At 33.5% G+C, this 15,242-nt stretch overlaps 1 protein-coding gene across 1 annotated transcript in view; it reads right to left on the reverse strand.

Annotated features, from left to right (window-relative positions):
• Positions 1–202: 202 nt before the first annotated feature.
• LOC129221389 (dopamine receptor 1-like) overlaps positions 203–15,242 on the reverse strand; it is a 33,313-nt gene continuing 18,273 nt past the window's right edge. Inside the window, exon 2 of the mRNA XM_054855861.1 lies at positions 203–1,552. Within this exon, the coding sequence (XP_054711836.1) occupies positions 326–1,504 (1,179 nt within the window). The 5' untranslated portion in view covers positions 1,505–1,552 and the 3' untranslated portion in view covers positions 203–325. The remainder of the gene's footprint in view (positions 1,553–15,242) is intronic.

Below are 15,242 nucleotides of genomic sequence, written 5' to 3' on the forward strand. Positions count from 1 at the left end.
TTGCTTAATAGCTTATTTTCGAGATTATTTAATGCATTCTAAGAAACATTGAATTACATACTGATTTGCCGTCTTTACTATTTTATAATTCCGTATTTAGCTCTTACGCAATTATGGCATAACATTTGAACTAAAACAGTTACGTAAAATTCTGCATTCGCATTCAAGAGCTTATTGTGTCGTTAAACTCTTTTATTTTAGACATCCGAGACATTTTTGGTTAGCACAAAATTTTAGGAAGGCAAATTTTATCTTAAACTCTAAATAATACTCATGAGGAAATTGTCATGAATAAAATTATCAATTGTTTTATTGCTGTGATATCTTAAACGTCAGATGATTTTCCAGCCCATTCACCCTGCATTTCAATCCTGTTTATTGGATCAGGGTTTAACGGAGAAGATGGCGGTCGTAGATGATTGTTGCAACCAGTTCCTTTCATGGTCCGACGGAAGTCTTGTCTATCCTGCGAAGAACCCTTGCAAATCGTCCCTGAACAGCACTCGGCTTGAATGTAGGTAAGAAGAATTCTACGAAATGCGTCTCTAAACTCTGAATTGAAAATGCTGTAAATTATAGGATTCAGAGCAGAATTGCAGTAACCAAGCCAAGAGAAAAATTTAAACACCAAGTCAGAAATACACGACTTGCAGACAGCGGCAACGATGTTGATGCAAAAGAAGGGAACCCAGCACACGAGGAACGTTCCCATAATAAAGCCTAAAGTGATGGCAGCTTTATGATCCATGTTATGATGATGATTGCTACTGTTGCAGTTTTTTGTGTTTGCTGTTTTTGTGACGGCACGAATGTTTCTAACATGCTTCTTGGCATATAAGTATAACCTTGTGTATAATGCCACCATGACCACGCATGGAGCATAAAAGCTTATTATGGAGGACACCACAGCATACACAGGTGTCAGATCAAGAGCGCACGTAGGTCGTAGTTCCTCATCCAATGATTCAGCCATTTTCTTAGGCTTGTGCCATCCCAGGCTGATGGGGAGGAAAGACACCAATGCCGACATAATCCAGATACCAGCTATGGACATCAGAACGACACGTCTAGTCATCCATCGGCCATACCGTAGTGGATCTTTTATGTGAATGAATCTGTCCAAGCTTATTGCACAGAGATTCAGAATGGATGCTGTGGAGCACATGACGTCAAATGCTACCCACGTGTCACAGAACTGTGGACCAAACATCCAGTATCCCATAAGGTCATTAGCGAGTGCAAAAGTCATGACAAGTGACGAAACTAAAAGATCGGCGACGGCCAATGATATAAGAAATAAGTTCCCCAGCTTGCGTAGTCTGCGATCTGTAGAAATGGCCAAGCACACTAACAAGTTGCCCGTGATAGCCATGAAAATGATGATGGCTAATGGAATTCCAACCAAACATTTGGTAGTAATGTCCCAGGAATCATCCAAGCCGTCATCTGTAGATTCTGACGCGTCAGACGAAGATCCATTTTGAAGGCCCAACGCTTGGAACATGGTCGAATAACTCTAACTACATCTTGAAACAGTTATCCGTGTAGTCCTCTGAAACAAAAAACACATGAATGAAAGCAAATGCTTCGAAAATGTTTATATATAAAACATTTAAAATACATAATTCGATTAATTAAATGTTCAAGTTAATGAGAAATTCAAACCAGAGAAAATAAGGAATTTAACGATTTTTATTTCGAAACAGCAATGTAATTAGGAAGTAATATTAAGAAGTAACAACATAAAAAATATTTAGTAACTACTCTTTTTGCTCGTACGCACATTGGTACAGATCCCGTGACAAAAGTTTTCTAAGTCTATTCAAGGATAGTTAAAACAGATATTTTAGTTGTAAATATACAAGGTGTCCGAAAAGTATGTGACACATAAAATATCATCATTAGGTTAAATGTGTCAAGGACTTTTCAGACGCTTAATGTAACGAATAATTTTTGAAATAGGAAGTTTAAATAGGTTGGTTACTTTGAAATCTGAGATTGCAACTTTTAGTAGCAGTATTTCCTTTACTTTGTTTAATGAAATGATACTAAAAGTAATTCAGTGTAGATTAGTTTTAAACTTCTGCCAATTTTTAAATGGAAAGTTGGGACATTTTTAATTTAAAATCTATAACTTTAGTAATGGTAGTTATTCAATTCCATGCTTAACGTGGTAAGAGCACTTGAATGATTAAAAACAAAAATGGCTGAAATTTACATGTTCCCAAGTAAAATATTCATTTAGCTTTTTTTTAAAAACAGAAACACTTGTAAAATTTATGTTATTATGTTATGAAAGTTTGTTATTATGTTATGAACATTTATGTTATTATATTATGAACATTTATGTTATTATGTTTTGAACATTTGTTATATTATTACGTAATGAAAAATTATGTTGTTATTATGAACAAACTATTATTATATTTATTCCCTAATTTTGCTTTTGCATTAAGAAATGGTTTTACTTTTAATTTAAAAAATGCATATTTTATTTTCAGAAATTAGTTTTAAATGCTAAAAAGGTACACTTAAAATAATTTTTCAGTCTAATCCAATTTATCAAGGTATTTATCTGTTAATAGAAAATTGTTGTCGATATGAAGGAAAGTAGACTTGTTTAGTTCTATGAAACAAATATTCATCTTTAATTGGTTGAAATATCTAACAACTTTATCTTATTTTTAAAACTGCAGTTTTGTTAAAAAGCAATTTTATTAATGAAAACCGTGTCTTTTTAAAATAACTTTTAGCTTATTAATTAATTTCAGAGTTGGGAAAATTTCACTTTATCACCCAAACCAATGTCCGTGAGTGTTAAATATTCGAGATATTCGAAGCTTCCCAAGTGACATAAAATGTATTTGAAATTTAAACGAACTTTCAACCATCTTGAGTTTTATCACTCCATTTCAATAACATATAATAACTTTGAAAGGCTTTCAAATTATGTTTGGAAAAATGGGAAGATAGTTTTGTAAGCTGAAGTTGGAAATAAGCTCAGACTTTATAGCCAAGAAGAAGCATAAAATTAAAATCTGAAAGTAAATAATGACTGTTATATTCGAAGCTGCATTATTTGATTTTCATAACCTTTTAAGCTCGCCATCAAATCATATGACAGATATTTTAAAGATAAAACTAGGGCACCAAGCATTCTAAATTCTACTTTCATTTATCAAAGTTTTCTCGTTTTATGAAGTTTAAACTAATCTTTATAAGTTGTTTTTTAAAAGAGCAGGCATAAATACGTTTTTCTTCTTTTTTAATGATACTCTGTCTACAGATTGTAAAATTTAATAGGATATTAAAAAAGTTTTATTAAAGTTTTATCACAGCTTTGCCTCAAACAGTATATTTTTCGTAAAGTAACTACACTTGCAAGAATTTTATGCAGAACCAGGAATCAAAACACAAAAAATAGGAATTTCAATAAAGTTACAGTAGTTTAATTTAAATATATACAGTCCGTCTCAAAAGTTCAGACACTATGCATTATTTCACATTACACTCAAAATTGTGTTTTATTTATTGAGAAAATGCATCGAGATGAATGAAATAACTGCTAATTTAGTTTCTGATTGATACTAATAACGAGGAAAAAATATAGTGTGTTTTAGTTTAAAATTCAGAAAAATCTGTAGTCTCACAAATATAGACACAAATCAGCTTTAATGCAAATTTACTGAAATTTGAAAGTGATGCTTCCATTCACGTGACGTAACGATGAAGTGTCAAAGAGATACTTAAAGTCAAAAACTGCTTTCTTCTGAAATTTTTCGTAATGCTGAGATCTTCTCAGTTAACATTGAATGAAAACGCATAACATAGCAAATGAAAGTTAAGGGCTCGAGAATAAATGTCATTGCAGCGAGTTTAAATATGTCAAATAGAAGCATTTACAGAATTCTTGCAAATAATGATAAAGTGCAACGAAACCGAAAACAAGAAGTTCCGTCTAAAACTAAACGAACCTACTTTCCCGTATACCCATACCTACTTTCTAATATCTGATCAATATTCTCAAAAGTAGCTAAAATCGCAAATTGTTTCCAACATAATTTTTTAATATTTTAAGCTGATCTCTAGGAATAAAATACGCCTCAGGCATCAAAAAAAAAAAAAAAAAAAAAAAAAAAAAAAAAAAAAAAAAAAAAAAAAAGCTTAAAAACAAGCGAAAAAATAACTAAGCAGTACCTTTTAAACAAAGCAGCTATAACCGCTTTCAAAAAGAAAAAAAAATAATTAAAATTAGTAAGATTATTTAAAAAAACATCATGTCAAGAAAAAAATCGTTTGTTTTTCCTTTGTTGCCAAAAAATATTTTTTTAATGAATTAATGTACTTTCCAAAAAAATAAAAACAATAAAATGTCAACTTAAAGAAATAATTTTCATTGTAAAAAAAAAAAAAAAATTGCCTGCTCATATCTTTATGCAGAAACATAAAGGACTTCGAGTTTATCCACCGAAAACTGAATACATAAATTAAAACTTTAGAGTGAAAATAAAAACAAGTCACATTAACAATAATTATTTCACAGTTAAAACCATGGCTTCGGAGTCGAAGTCAATCTCATTTTGGGATAAAAGAGTCAGATTCGGGAGCCGAAGGTGGAATTGATCATTTCCCTTAGAGTCTGCCACTCTAACGATGTTTATGGAGCCGGAGTCGGACTTATTTTGAGATAAAGGAGTCGGAGTTGAATATCCAAGAAACGGAGTCAGTTATTTTTCCTCTGTGTATAAATTTTTGCCAAACCTACGAAGTCAGAGTCGAAGTCGGGGAGTCTGTGTCCGACTAATTTTAGGGCACAGGAGTCGGAGTCAGGTTCCCCAAAGTTCTCAGAATCGGAGTCGGGAGTTTGTCGTCAAGAGCTATTTCCAACGAAATTTGTTTGAAGTAAATCCGCCTTTAAGTGCGGAATCTACATTGACTTTCAGTTTCCCCGTAGGCGCTAATGTTAAGGGATTTTTGAACTGGATTAAAAGGAAATTGAAAACGGAAAATTGAACGGAAAATTTTTCAGATCAAAAAGATTTTTTATATACATGTTTTTCCTCAAAAGCTTTTTCCTACAAAGTTTGTTTGAACCAAAATCGCTTCTTCAGTTCAGAATTGCTTTGAATATGCCCGTAGGCGCTAATGTTAATGTTTTTTGAACTGTTCAAAGTTAAACCAAAAATAGTTCGAATCAAAAAGTGAAATATAATAATGAGGTGTACTCGCCGAGATCTTTCGAACCAAAAAAATTTGTTCGAATCGAACTATTCACTCAAAAGTTATTGGTGGGGGGGGAGGCAGACAGACAGATCGACAAGCATTTTTTCCCATCTCAATACCCTACTTTCCAATTTTTAATTTTTCGATACTTATTTTTCGCGACATTTTCAAGATGCATTTTGCCTTCACTCATACTTTTTCCTTCTTTCTTTGACTTTTACTGGGAAAGTAGGCTAAAAACAATCTGGAAGGCCTCGTTCAACAAACAAACGATATGATAGACGTATACATCAAATGGCGTCTCAAAGGGGTGAGGGTCTCTCTTTGGGCAAGATTAAAGTAATTTTTGGACTTCAAGTTCCAAAAGACACGATCCACCGAAGAATTAGAAATTGCCCTCATCTTATTTTGAAAAAAAAAAAAATGGTTAAGAAACAAATACAACGACCAGCAACAGGCTCTTGGCCCAGCTAGGCTGGTTCTAGTCAATTTATTAGTCCCCAATGAAGATCAATGGCCCTCATAAAGCTATTCAACCCCTTGCTTATTATCACCTCTTCCGGTAAGCTGTTCCCAAGTGCCCACAATCCTACCTAAGTAGTAGTTTTTCCCTTATTTCCAGGTTAGCCTGAGATTTGAATAACTTAAAACAATGACCCCTCGTCCTGCTTTCGGTGCAAAAATTTAATCCATTAACATCATTCTTTTTTAAACACCTTTGACAGATCGTCATAAAATCAAATGATTAGAATGGGCGAAAAAACACCTGTATTTTGGAAGTAAGAGGCTTTCTGTCATATTTTCTGACCAGAAAAAGTGGAATTTCGATGTCCCGTATATTGGCATGATTTGATAAAACAACCAAGATCAATTTTTCAGCAGGCAGCAAGGTGGAAAATCTGTGATGGTGTGTGGCTCATTTGGGTTCAACGGTCAAGCATCATTAGCGATTCATGTAGAAAACCAACATCGACAAACTATCAGGAAACATTGAAAAACAATTTGTTGCCATTTTGTGACGTCATCGGTGGACCAGACTGCATATTTCGGAAGTAAGAGGCTTTCTGTCATATTTTCTGACCAGAAAAAGTGGAATTTGGATGTCCCGTATATTGGCATGATTTGATAAAACAACCAAGATCAATTTTTCAGCAGGCAGCAAGGTGGAAAATCTGTGATGGTGTGTGGCTCATTTGGGTTCAACGGTCAAGCATCATTAGCGATTCATGTGGAAAACCAACATCGACAAACTATCAGGAAACATTGAAAAACAATTTGTTGCCATTTTATGACGTCATCGGTGGACCAGACTGCATATTTCAGCAGGAAAACGCATCCATACATACATCAAATTCCACAAAAGCATGGTTCAATCGACAAAACCTTCATGCTATGGAATGTCCAGGGTTAAGTCCCGATTTAAATCCATTCGAGAATGTTTGGGGAGTTCTGAGCCGCAGGGTTTATGCAAATTCGAAGCAGTATTTCTTCTCCATCGAGGAACTGAAAACTGCCATAGGGAAAGAATGGTACAATTGAACAGGAATTGCTACAAAAACTTGTTCAATCTATAGAAAGTCGAGTTTATGATCTTACTTCTGGGAAATGAAACACGAATACGCATAAAAATTATAGTCTTTACTAATAATAAAGCTCAAAGTCTCTCTGTCTGGATCTCTGTGAAGCGCATAGCGCCTAGACCGTTCAGCCGATTTTCATGCAATTTGGCAAAGTTAGTTTGTAGCATGGAGGTGTGCACCTCGAAGCGATTTTTCGAAAATTCGATTTTGTTCTTTTTCTATTTCAATTTTAAGAACATTTTCCGGAGCAAAATTATTATAAGATGAACGAGTAAATTACGAAATTACCATGACGTGGAATGGAAGAGCAAATGAACATAGACAATTGGCGAGAAATTCGTAATCCATTATTTGTAAACATACAGGCGACCCGAGTGACCTTTTAATTTTCAACAACGGGCAAAGCCGTGCGGGTACCACTAGTTATTATATATATTTCAGCAGTTTTTCTAATTGTGACTAAACTTTTGAGACATAAAATTTCTATGATGTTTAATTCTTTTATTTAAACTTTTTGTGCATAATGCAAATGCAACTTATTATTACTTTCATCTTATTTTTTGTGCTGATAAAAAATAAATAATGAAGTAATTTTTGATCAGTTTTCAGTTTTTTATATTTAAAATGTACGTTTTGTTGGGTGATTAAACTTTTGAGACGGACTGTATATTTTATACTTTTTGAAATTCGTACATTTAGTCTTTATTATTCGCCACAACCTCATTTTACGAATCTTTTTTAATTTGGCGACGCGAATAGGAAATTTAAAATTATTTTGTCAAAAGAAAGATCGCACCTTGCATATAAAATAGTCATCATTATAATATTAGTGGAGTTCAAGTAAAAATGTACCAAACGTCACAACAAGTAACCGTTAACACATTTGCGTATTCAGCTACGGAAGAACGTAGCGAGGCATCTAGAAATGCGAATGGAATACGTGAAATACGCGAATGGAATGTTCGGCTTGGATCGAAGCATGCATGGACGCTCGCATGCACAGGAGAGATCAGAGGCTCTTACAAAGAGCGCCGTCCAAATAACCGTCTTTTTCGACGTACGAGGTTCGCTACTTGTTGAATTCCTCGAGCAAAGGGGAATCATTAACTCCGACGTGTACTGTTCTAAAGTCTAGACAGGGTTATCAAGAACAAAAGACCAGCGCTGCTTACGAAGAGTGGTTCTGCTTCATGATGAAGCGCGTCCACACGTCTCCAGGTGGTGCTGGCCAAGTTCAAGTGGGAGCAGCTTGACCATCAACCCTTAAACCCGGACATGTCTCCCTGCAATTCCATGTGTTTGATTCTTTGAAAAAGCATCTGAAAGGGAATCGCTTCAATTTGGACGACGAACTCAAGAACACTGTAAAGGACTGGGTTTCGTACGGCAACAGAAATAAGTTCAACAAGGAATCTTTCGGTTATTTAATCAGTACGATCGTGGTGTTCAGGCCTATGGGGCATACCTTGAATAAAGTCCTTATTTAGACCCATGAGTGTCTAATTTTCATTTGAGCATCCCTTGTATTAAGTCAAAACCAGAAACTGTTCAGCCCCGGAAACGGATGTGCACAAACTAAATAAAGGAATAGTTAAAATAAGTGCGATTTTGCAATTATCGTTTCTTTTGCAACTTAAGCGAAAATTTTGCATAAGATACCTATTTTTGGTGCAAAAGTTTCTAACATACTTTGAAGTTTTATAGTGGGAACATTGGTAATTAACGGTGAAGAAAAACACATGATTTAGCGGCTGGTTTTGCTTGTCAACCGCCCTTTTGAGTCTTACAAGGAGAGGTTACGGTCTCGGAAATTCAGATCGGGATGAGATTTGGCATATTAGTAGTATCCCTTAAGGGTACTCTCAGGGTAAAGTAATAAAGCGCACTAGCCATAAAATTCCGAGAAAACAGCCTTTAAAGATTTACGCGCAACTTATTAACTAGTAGAGATTGTTCGTAAACAAGCGCCCGGTGGTCATGTGGGCAGCGCGCTGGGGTTCCATGCGGTCAATCCGGGTTCAAATCCACTGCGAGTTTTTTCATTTTTGTTCATTTATAAAGTGACTATTACCGCTTTTTGCAGTTTGCAAAACTCTATTTACTATTCTCACAAACAAGTGATTACACATTTTTAGATATTATAAACTTTGACGAAGTAAATGATTTTTGCAATAAAAACATAATCAGTTTCTTTGTGGATGAGTAAGAATGTTGTTTTATTGCATATAAGCAGGTAGTCAAATTTTAAAAAAACCTAACCGTACTTATCGAGCAATGGTTTTGCTCCTTGATTCTGTTATTTGTAAATTTATCGTCTGCTGTATTTTTCATTGAATATTCAACTCTTTATTTTCCATCTATTATTGTTTGCAATGTTCATATTTGTTTTCATCATTAAATTTATTTATCGTCTGTACTGTATATTAGACTGGAACATTCTATACCGTGAAAAAGGATTTCAGTTTTTAAAATATTGTGAATCGAAATGGTCGGTTATTGAAGTAATCCTGAAACAAATAAAATCTGTTGGCAAAATGGATCAAAATTCATTGCACAAGGAATTGTTGAAGCAGAGATTAAAAGATGCGGTCGTTTATTACGAGAGCTTGCTTACTGAAAACCATTTGATTGCAGCAGAATCATCTAGTTCAATTTCTCATGAAGCAGTGTTAATGGGCGAAGAAATTTATGAACGTACTATGGATATGCTGGTTGAAAAAATATTTGTAACTGATGACGAACTTGCTCATGAAAATGAAAACTGTGAGGAGGAACCTTTTGAGCAAGTCGAAATTCAAAGCTCATCAGCTGAATACGAACCAAAAGAGGAAAAAAGAAGAGAGGTAGAGCATCTTCCTTTGGATTACAAAATTAAAGTTGTGAACATAGCAACGGCTCACCCCTCATGGAATCTACAAACCTTACAAAAAAAAGGTTAAAAAAATGAATATTTATCGCAATGGGAGAAAGAAATAAAAAATGGAGGAAATCTATTAGATCAATACGATGTAATCAATTCTTGGACATATGATCGTTTTCTAGAAGCTCGAGAGAATTATCAACAAGTTACTACTTGGAACTTGCAACAGTGGGCTTTAGCAGCAGCACGACAGTTTACAGATTTTGAATTTAAAACATCTGACAGTTGGGTAAAAAAATTTCAAAAGGAAGCATGCCATTCGTCAGCGAAAAGTCACAAAATTTGTTTCAAAAAGAGAAACTGCGACGATCGAAGAAACTTTGGCTTCTGCAGACACTTTTGTAATCCAGACGTTAAAGTTGATACCGAATTTCAAAAACGATTATGTTATCAATGCTGACCAAACTGGTAAGTAATTAAAAACTTATTTTACAATCTTCAGACCAAGGGCGGATCCAGCTTCTGGTTTAGGAGGAGGTCATTTTCGGAAAGGGAGGGGTAAAAGGGTAATTTTTGTGCGAAATGGGAAATTTTTTTTCAAAATATGTCCCAAAAATGCAATTTTATTCTATATTTGGTCATTTAAAAGATGGGTCATGACCCCCCCCCCCACAACCCTCTCTCTGGATCCGCGCCTGATTTTGACAAAATATTTTAATTCCCATTTCCTTTTTCCAGGATGTCAGTATCAGTCGGCGTACAACAGGACTTTGGCTCGAAAGGGAAGTAAAACTATTTTCGTCAAAAGGCACGACATGAATAGAGTAATGCATTCATATACAGCTCAATATTCTTTTACCCTGTCTGGAAAAGTTCTGCCCTTTGTATTTGTTTTTTTACAAAAAGCAACTGGTATTTTTGGCCCCCGAATTCAAAAAACAATTGATAAATACTAACAAAAATATAAAAATGTCATAATAACATCTTCGAAATCAGGGAAGGTAACGACAAGACTATACATCGAATTTTTAAACCGTTTGCTTGAAGTTTTATGTGGGAAAGGAAGAATTTCTATTGATTATCGACTCTTCGGGAGGACAAACAAAACCTGAACTATACGACCAAATTTTCCAGGATGATGAAAAATCTCCAACTTTTCAGTTAAAGGGATTCCACCAAAATGTACTCCACTTGTTCAACCTTGCGACGTCTATTTTTATAGACAGGTAAAGAATTTAATAAAAAATATACATAATTGCGCGTTTCTCGTTGAAAATAATAGAGAAATAAATGCCCGTGAAGACTGCATAAAAATACAATCAATTGTCCATCAACTGTCATCGCCAATTTTTGATAAAATGATTCGATATACCTGGTATACTTCTAAACATTCTGACAAAAGAGAAATTTTTCTGAATGTAAATGAAGTATGTTTTCCAACGACTCTTTCACAAAAAAGTTGATCCTGTAAGCAATCTTCCTTTATAAATTGTGCGAGATATCAAAACAGTTTTTGTTTTCCATGTTTTTATGATAAATATCATTCTGGTGTATGTATATAAATAACAACTATATTGTTAAAAATCATCTATAAATTAAGCTCCACAGTAATTTTGTAGCCTTTGTAATTCAAATTTTAACTTGTATCGATTTAATTTATCTCCATTTTCTCTATTCAAGTGCTTTACGTGTTTAAAAATTTCGCATTATCTTCAATTCAAATTGTACAAAGCTGTAACAGTTACTTTATAAATGAACAAAAAAAAAAAAAAAAAAACACTCGCAGTGGATTTGAACCCGGATCGACAGCATGGAAGCCCAGCGCGCTGCCCACATGACCGCCGGGCGCTTGTTTACGGACAATCTCTACTAGTTAATAAGTTGCGCGTAAATCTTTAAAGGCTGTTTTCTCGGAATTTTATGGCTAGTGCGCTTTATTACTTTACCCTGAGAGTACCCTTAAGGGATACTACTAATCTGCCAAATCTCATCCCGATCTGAATTTCCGAGACCGTAACCTCTCCTTGTTAGTCTTTTTTTTACTATTCTCATGTTTTTTTTTTTTTTTGCACAGAACGGAATAAATATTATTATTATTTTTTTTACACTTTTCAGTTCTTCCTTCTTTTTTTTTTTTTTTTTTCTTTTTAACGGTTTCTCTTTCTCTATTTTAAAAAATATCTTTGGTGCATTCTTTTAAAATTGCCAATACCGATTTCATTTTGTGCTTAACATTCTTGGCAATTTTGGGTTACATGTCTTTTTCCATCATTACAGCCATGAGATGTAATACATCATTCGTGGCAATCATTCAGGTGTGCATCTCAAAGCTCTTTTAAAGCGATATTGCTATTTTGTTTTATTTTTTAACGAAATTAGCCGTAATGCAGATAAAAGTGCGTCGCAAGTTAAACATTTTTTACACCAAATGAAATTCAATTTTAAAAGTAAAAACCTACACTTTGTCTAAAAGCAAATATGAAATAAAACACGGCTTCAAGAAGAAAGCTATTGGGTCGAAATAAACCGCAGAAGGTTGGGCAGTAAACACACGTAGTCGAATTTTAAGGAAAAGCTAAACTCGTTCCTACAAATACGTTTACTATGTACCCGAAACACATAAAAATACAGATGTGTATAGTAAAGAGGAATATTATTAAATCAAGTAGGAGAGAAGGTAATTATTTTCGATTACTTTCTCTAAATTTACTACTAAACAAATCGCTATGGTTTATTACTAAAATAAGTGCACCCAGTAAGGCCACTCAAAAGGTCATGGACAAATATATCGCTCATCAATGATACAATTGGCTCCTGGTTTTCATTCATCAGATAGCTTATAAAAAAGGAAAGGAGAAAGAAAAACACTCTAAGTAAAAATTTAAATTTCAATTATAATTTTTAGCAGTTTTACAAAGACAGGTGATTTAGGAACTTGGGTCCCCAAGAAGACCCTTTATGGGCAATTACCTCTAGCAGACTTGAATTCATAAAATACCAAAGAGCACGATGAAACTCAGAAAAAAGTTCTTGATATCAATGTAAAAAAAAAATTACATTAAACTAGGTTTGATAAACTCCAAAAACATAATCAAAAATTCAATATTTACTTCAATGGCAAGGAGAAAATTCAACGTCGCACTCGGCGCACTGATTATTTTTACTGTAAGTATATGTGCATTCAACAAATAATCACTTGTATTTCCTAAAAAACTTACGTACTTGTCCCAAAATGCGTCATCATCGATTCATTATTGACTTTATGTGCCCCATGCATACAGCACTCTAAAATTTTGGGACACATCTTTCATTATTTTTTTTTTATTTTTTAAATTTTGAAGTTATAGTATAATGATAGATAAATATTTGCTGGATGAGGAATAGCATACCGCTTAAAATAAAGATTTAAAGCAAAAGAATATATTCAGCTGATTTTTTTTTCAAAAAGTGTCCCACTCAGTCCCCCCCCCCCTTTTTTTCAATTCATACCGCATTCATTTGTCGATAAAGACTGTTTTATAAAGAAATAGAAACGCAATTCTAAAGTACATTTTCCAACATTACAAATAAATGAATAAATTAAAAATGATAGTATTACGTGGAAGTGGCAAAAAAAAAAAAAAAAAAAAAAAAAAACTTTTTCAGTTTGAATTTTTCGCAGTGTATTTTCATGTTAAACGATCGGAAGCTGGGATCTTTTAATATTCTTTTAGAAGAATGCGAAATACTTTGAATTCATTTTAGAGTTGAATCCTATGTTTGAAGCTCAACAACCTATACATCTCAATAATTTCCTCCTGAATTGTCATTTTCATGTGCGTCGCCCAGTACTTCGTCAAATTTTAGATTCGCAACAAATCAATTTTTATGAATGGCAAAATATTGAACACTTTATTCTTATGAAACGATTCCGAAAGCTTACATATTTTATCCTTTTACTTCAAAGCAGAGGTATTTGATTTTAAAATAAGAAGGTTTACAAGATTAGATGGGAAAAAAATCAATCTCATAGTTGCAGCATTGCTATGCTTTTCATTCAACTCCCTTATATATTCCTAAGATGTTTTATATATTTTTTTTCAATCTCTTGTAAGAAGCTCTTTACTCAATAAAAAGGATAAATTGTTTGGAAGCACAAGGGATTATTTATATGCACACTCAAAAATATTTATTTACGTTTCGAGTAATATGTTTCGAGAAATAGATTTTAAGATATTTGTGTAGTCAAATATAAAACTTAGAAAAATTCACTCTTTTGTGAAAGTTCACATTTTCTTTTCATTGAATAGTCAATTTACATTGAAGAGTAGAAATAGTTTTGAAAAAAACTCGGAAACACTTCGAACTTTGAGGAAACGTTTGTTATATCATTTTGTTTTATCTATGTTGAAACATATAAGTAGGAAATATAGTCGAAAGTGTGACGTTCCATTTTTTTTTTTGATGACTAGTTTTGTTCAATTCTTTGCGGATATTGCTTATTTCTGTTTACAAAAGTTTAACACAATTTGGTTTTAGTTAGGCAGGGAAAAGTGGGATAAACATTAACGAGTTGAGACTACTTACTTTTTTTAAAATGAACAAATTTGAAATAAGTTTCGAAAATTGCAGGACATAAAAGAACAATACTGTTTATTTTTATTTACTTATGAAACTTGCATAAATATTATTTTTTTTAATTTTAATTTTTAACAGTAAATTTGAACCTGGGGTAAAAAGAGAGAGAGAGAGAGAGGAACTTCTCAGTTTTTTTCTACGTGGCAAAATGAGGAAATATACATATATATGTTTAAATGAAATTCATTACAATTTGATAATTCAAATATTTTGGATCAAATGAATGAGTAAATAAAAGAATTAATGAATATATAATACTAAACAAATAAATTAATATATGGTAAAAACTAAATGAGTGAATACAATGATGAATGTGTATCAAAACAAGTAAATTAATTAATAAATAAGTGAATTGTTAAACGTGGAAATGCAAATGAATTCATTCATGAATGAATGCGTACGAAATTTAATAAAGGATTCAATAAATAAAAGAAATGAACTATTTCACTTTGCCCCATCCACTTTGCCTGCAAGCACTTCACTGATTGTACAAAACATTAAAAACAAAAATTAGCTTCATATTAACTGAACAAATACCACACCGAGGATTAGTGGGTCGCAACTAATAGGGGGCATGATTGCGGGAAAGTAGGACTCTATATTAAGCGGAGCAAAGGGTGGGTAGAAGAAAATGGATGTAAGTGGACATTTTTAAGTTTTGAGTAAAACACGTTTAAATTTCCAGTTCTAGGTAGGCTTCCATTGATTTTTTTTCCATAACATGCGACCCACTAATTAGTTTGCTACGCACTAATGTTCGGTGTGGTATTTCTTTTTTTTTTGAGCAATTACGATTGCTTATTGTTCTCACTTGACTGTTTTGATGTCCTATCATTTTATTTTCCCACCGCCACCCTCCGCAGCACCACCGTCGACCGGCTCCTCACGATCCTGCTCCTATAGCGAAAGCCGTCTCCAGGTTGCATCCATGTCCTACACACACACGCATACATATACAACTA

Source organism: Uloborus diversus, chromosome 4, assembly GCF_026930045.1.
Source record: "Uloborus diversus isolate 005 chromosome 4, Udiv.v.3.1, whole genome shotgun sequence".
In the NCBI taxonomy this organism is placed as follows: domain Eukaryota; kingdom Metazoa; phylum Arthropoda; class Arachnida; order Araneae; family Uloboridae; genus Uloborus; species Uloborus diversus.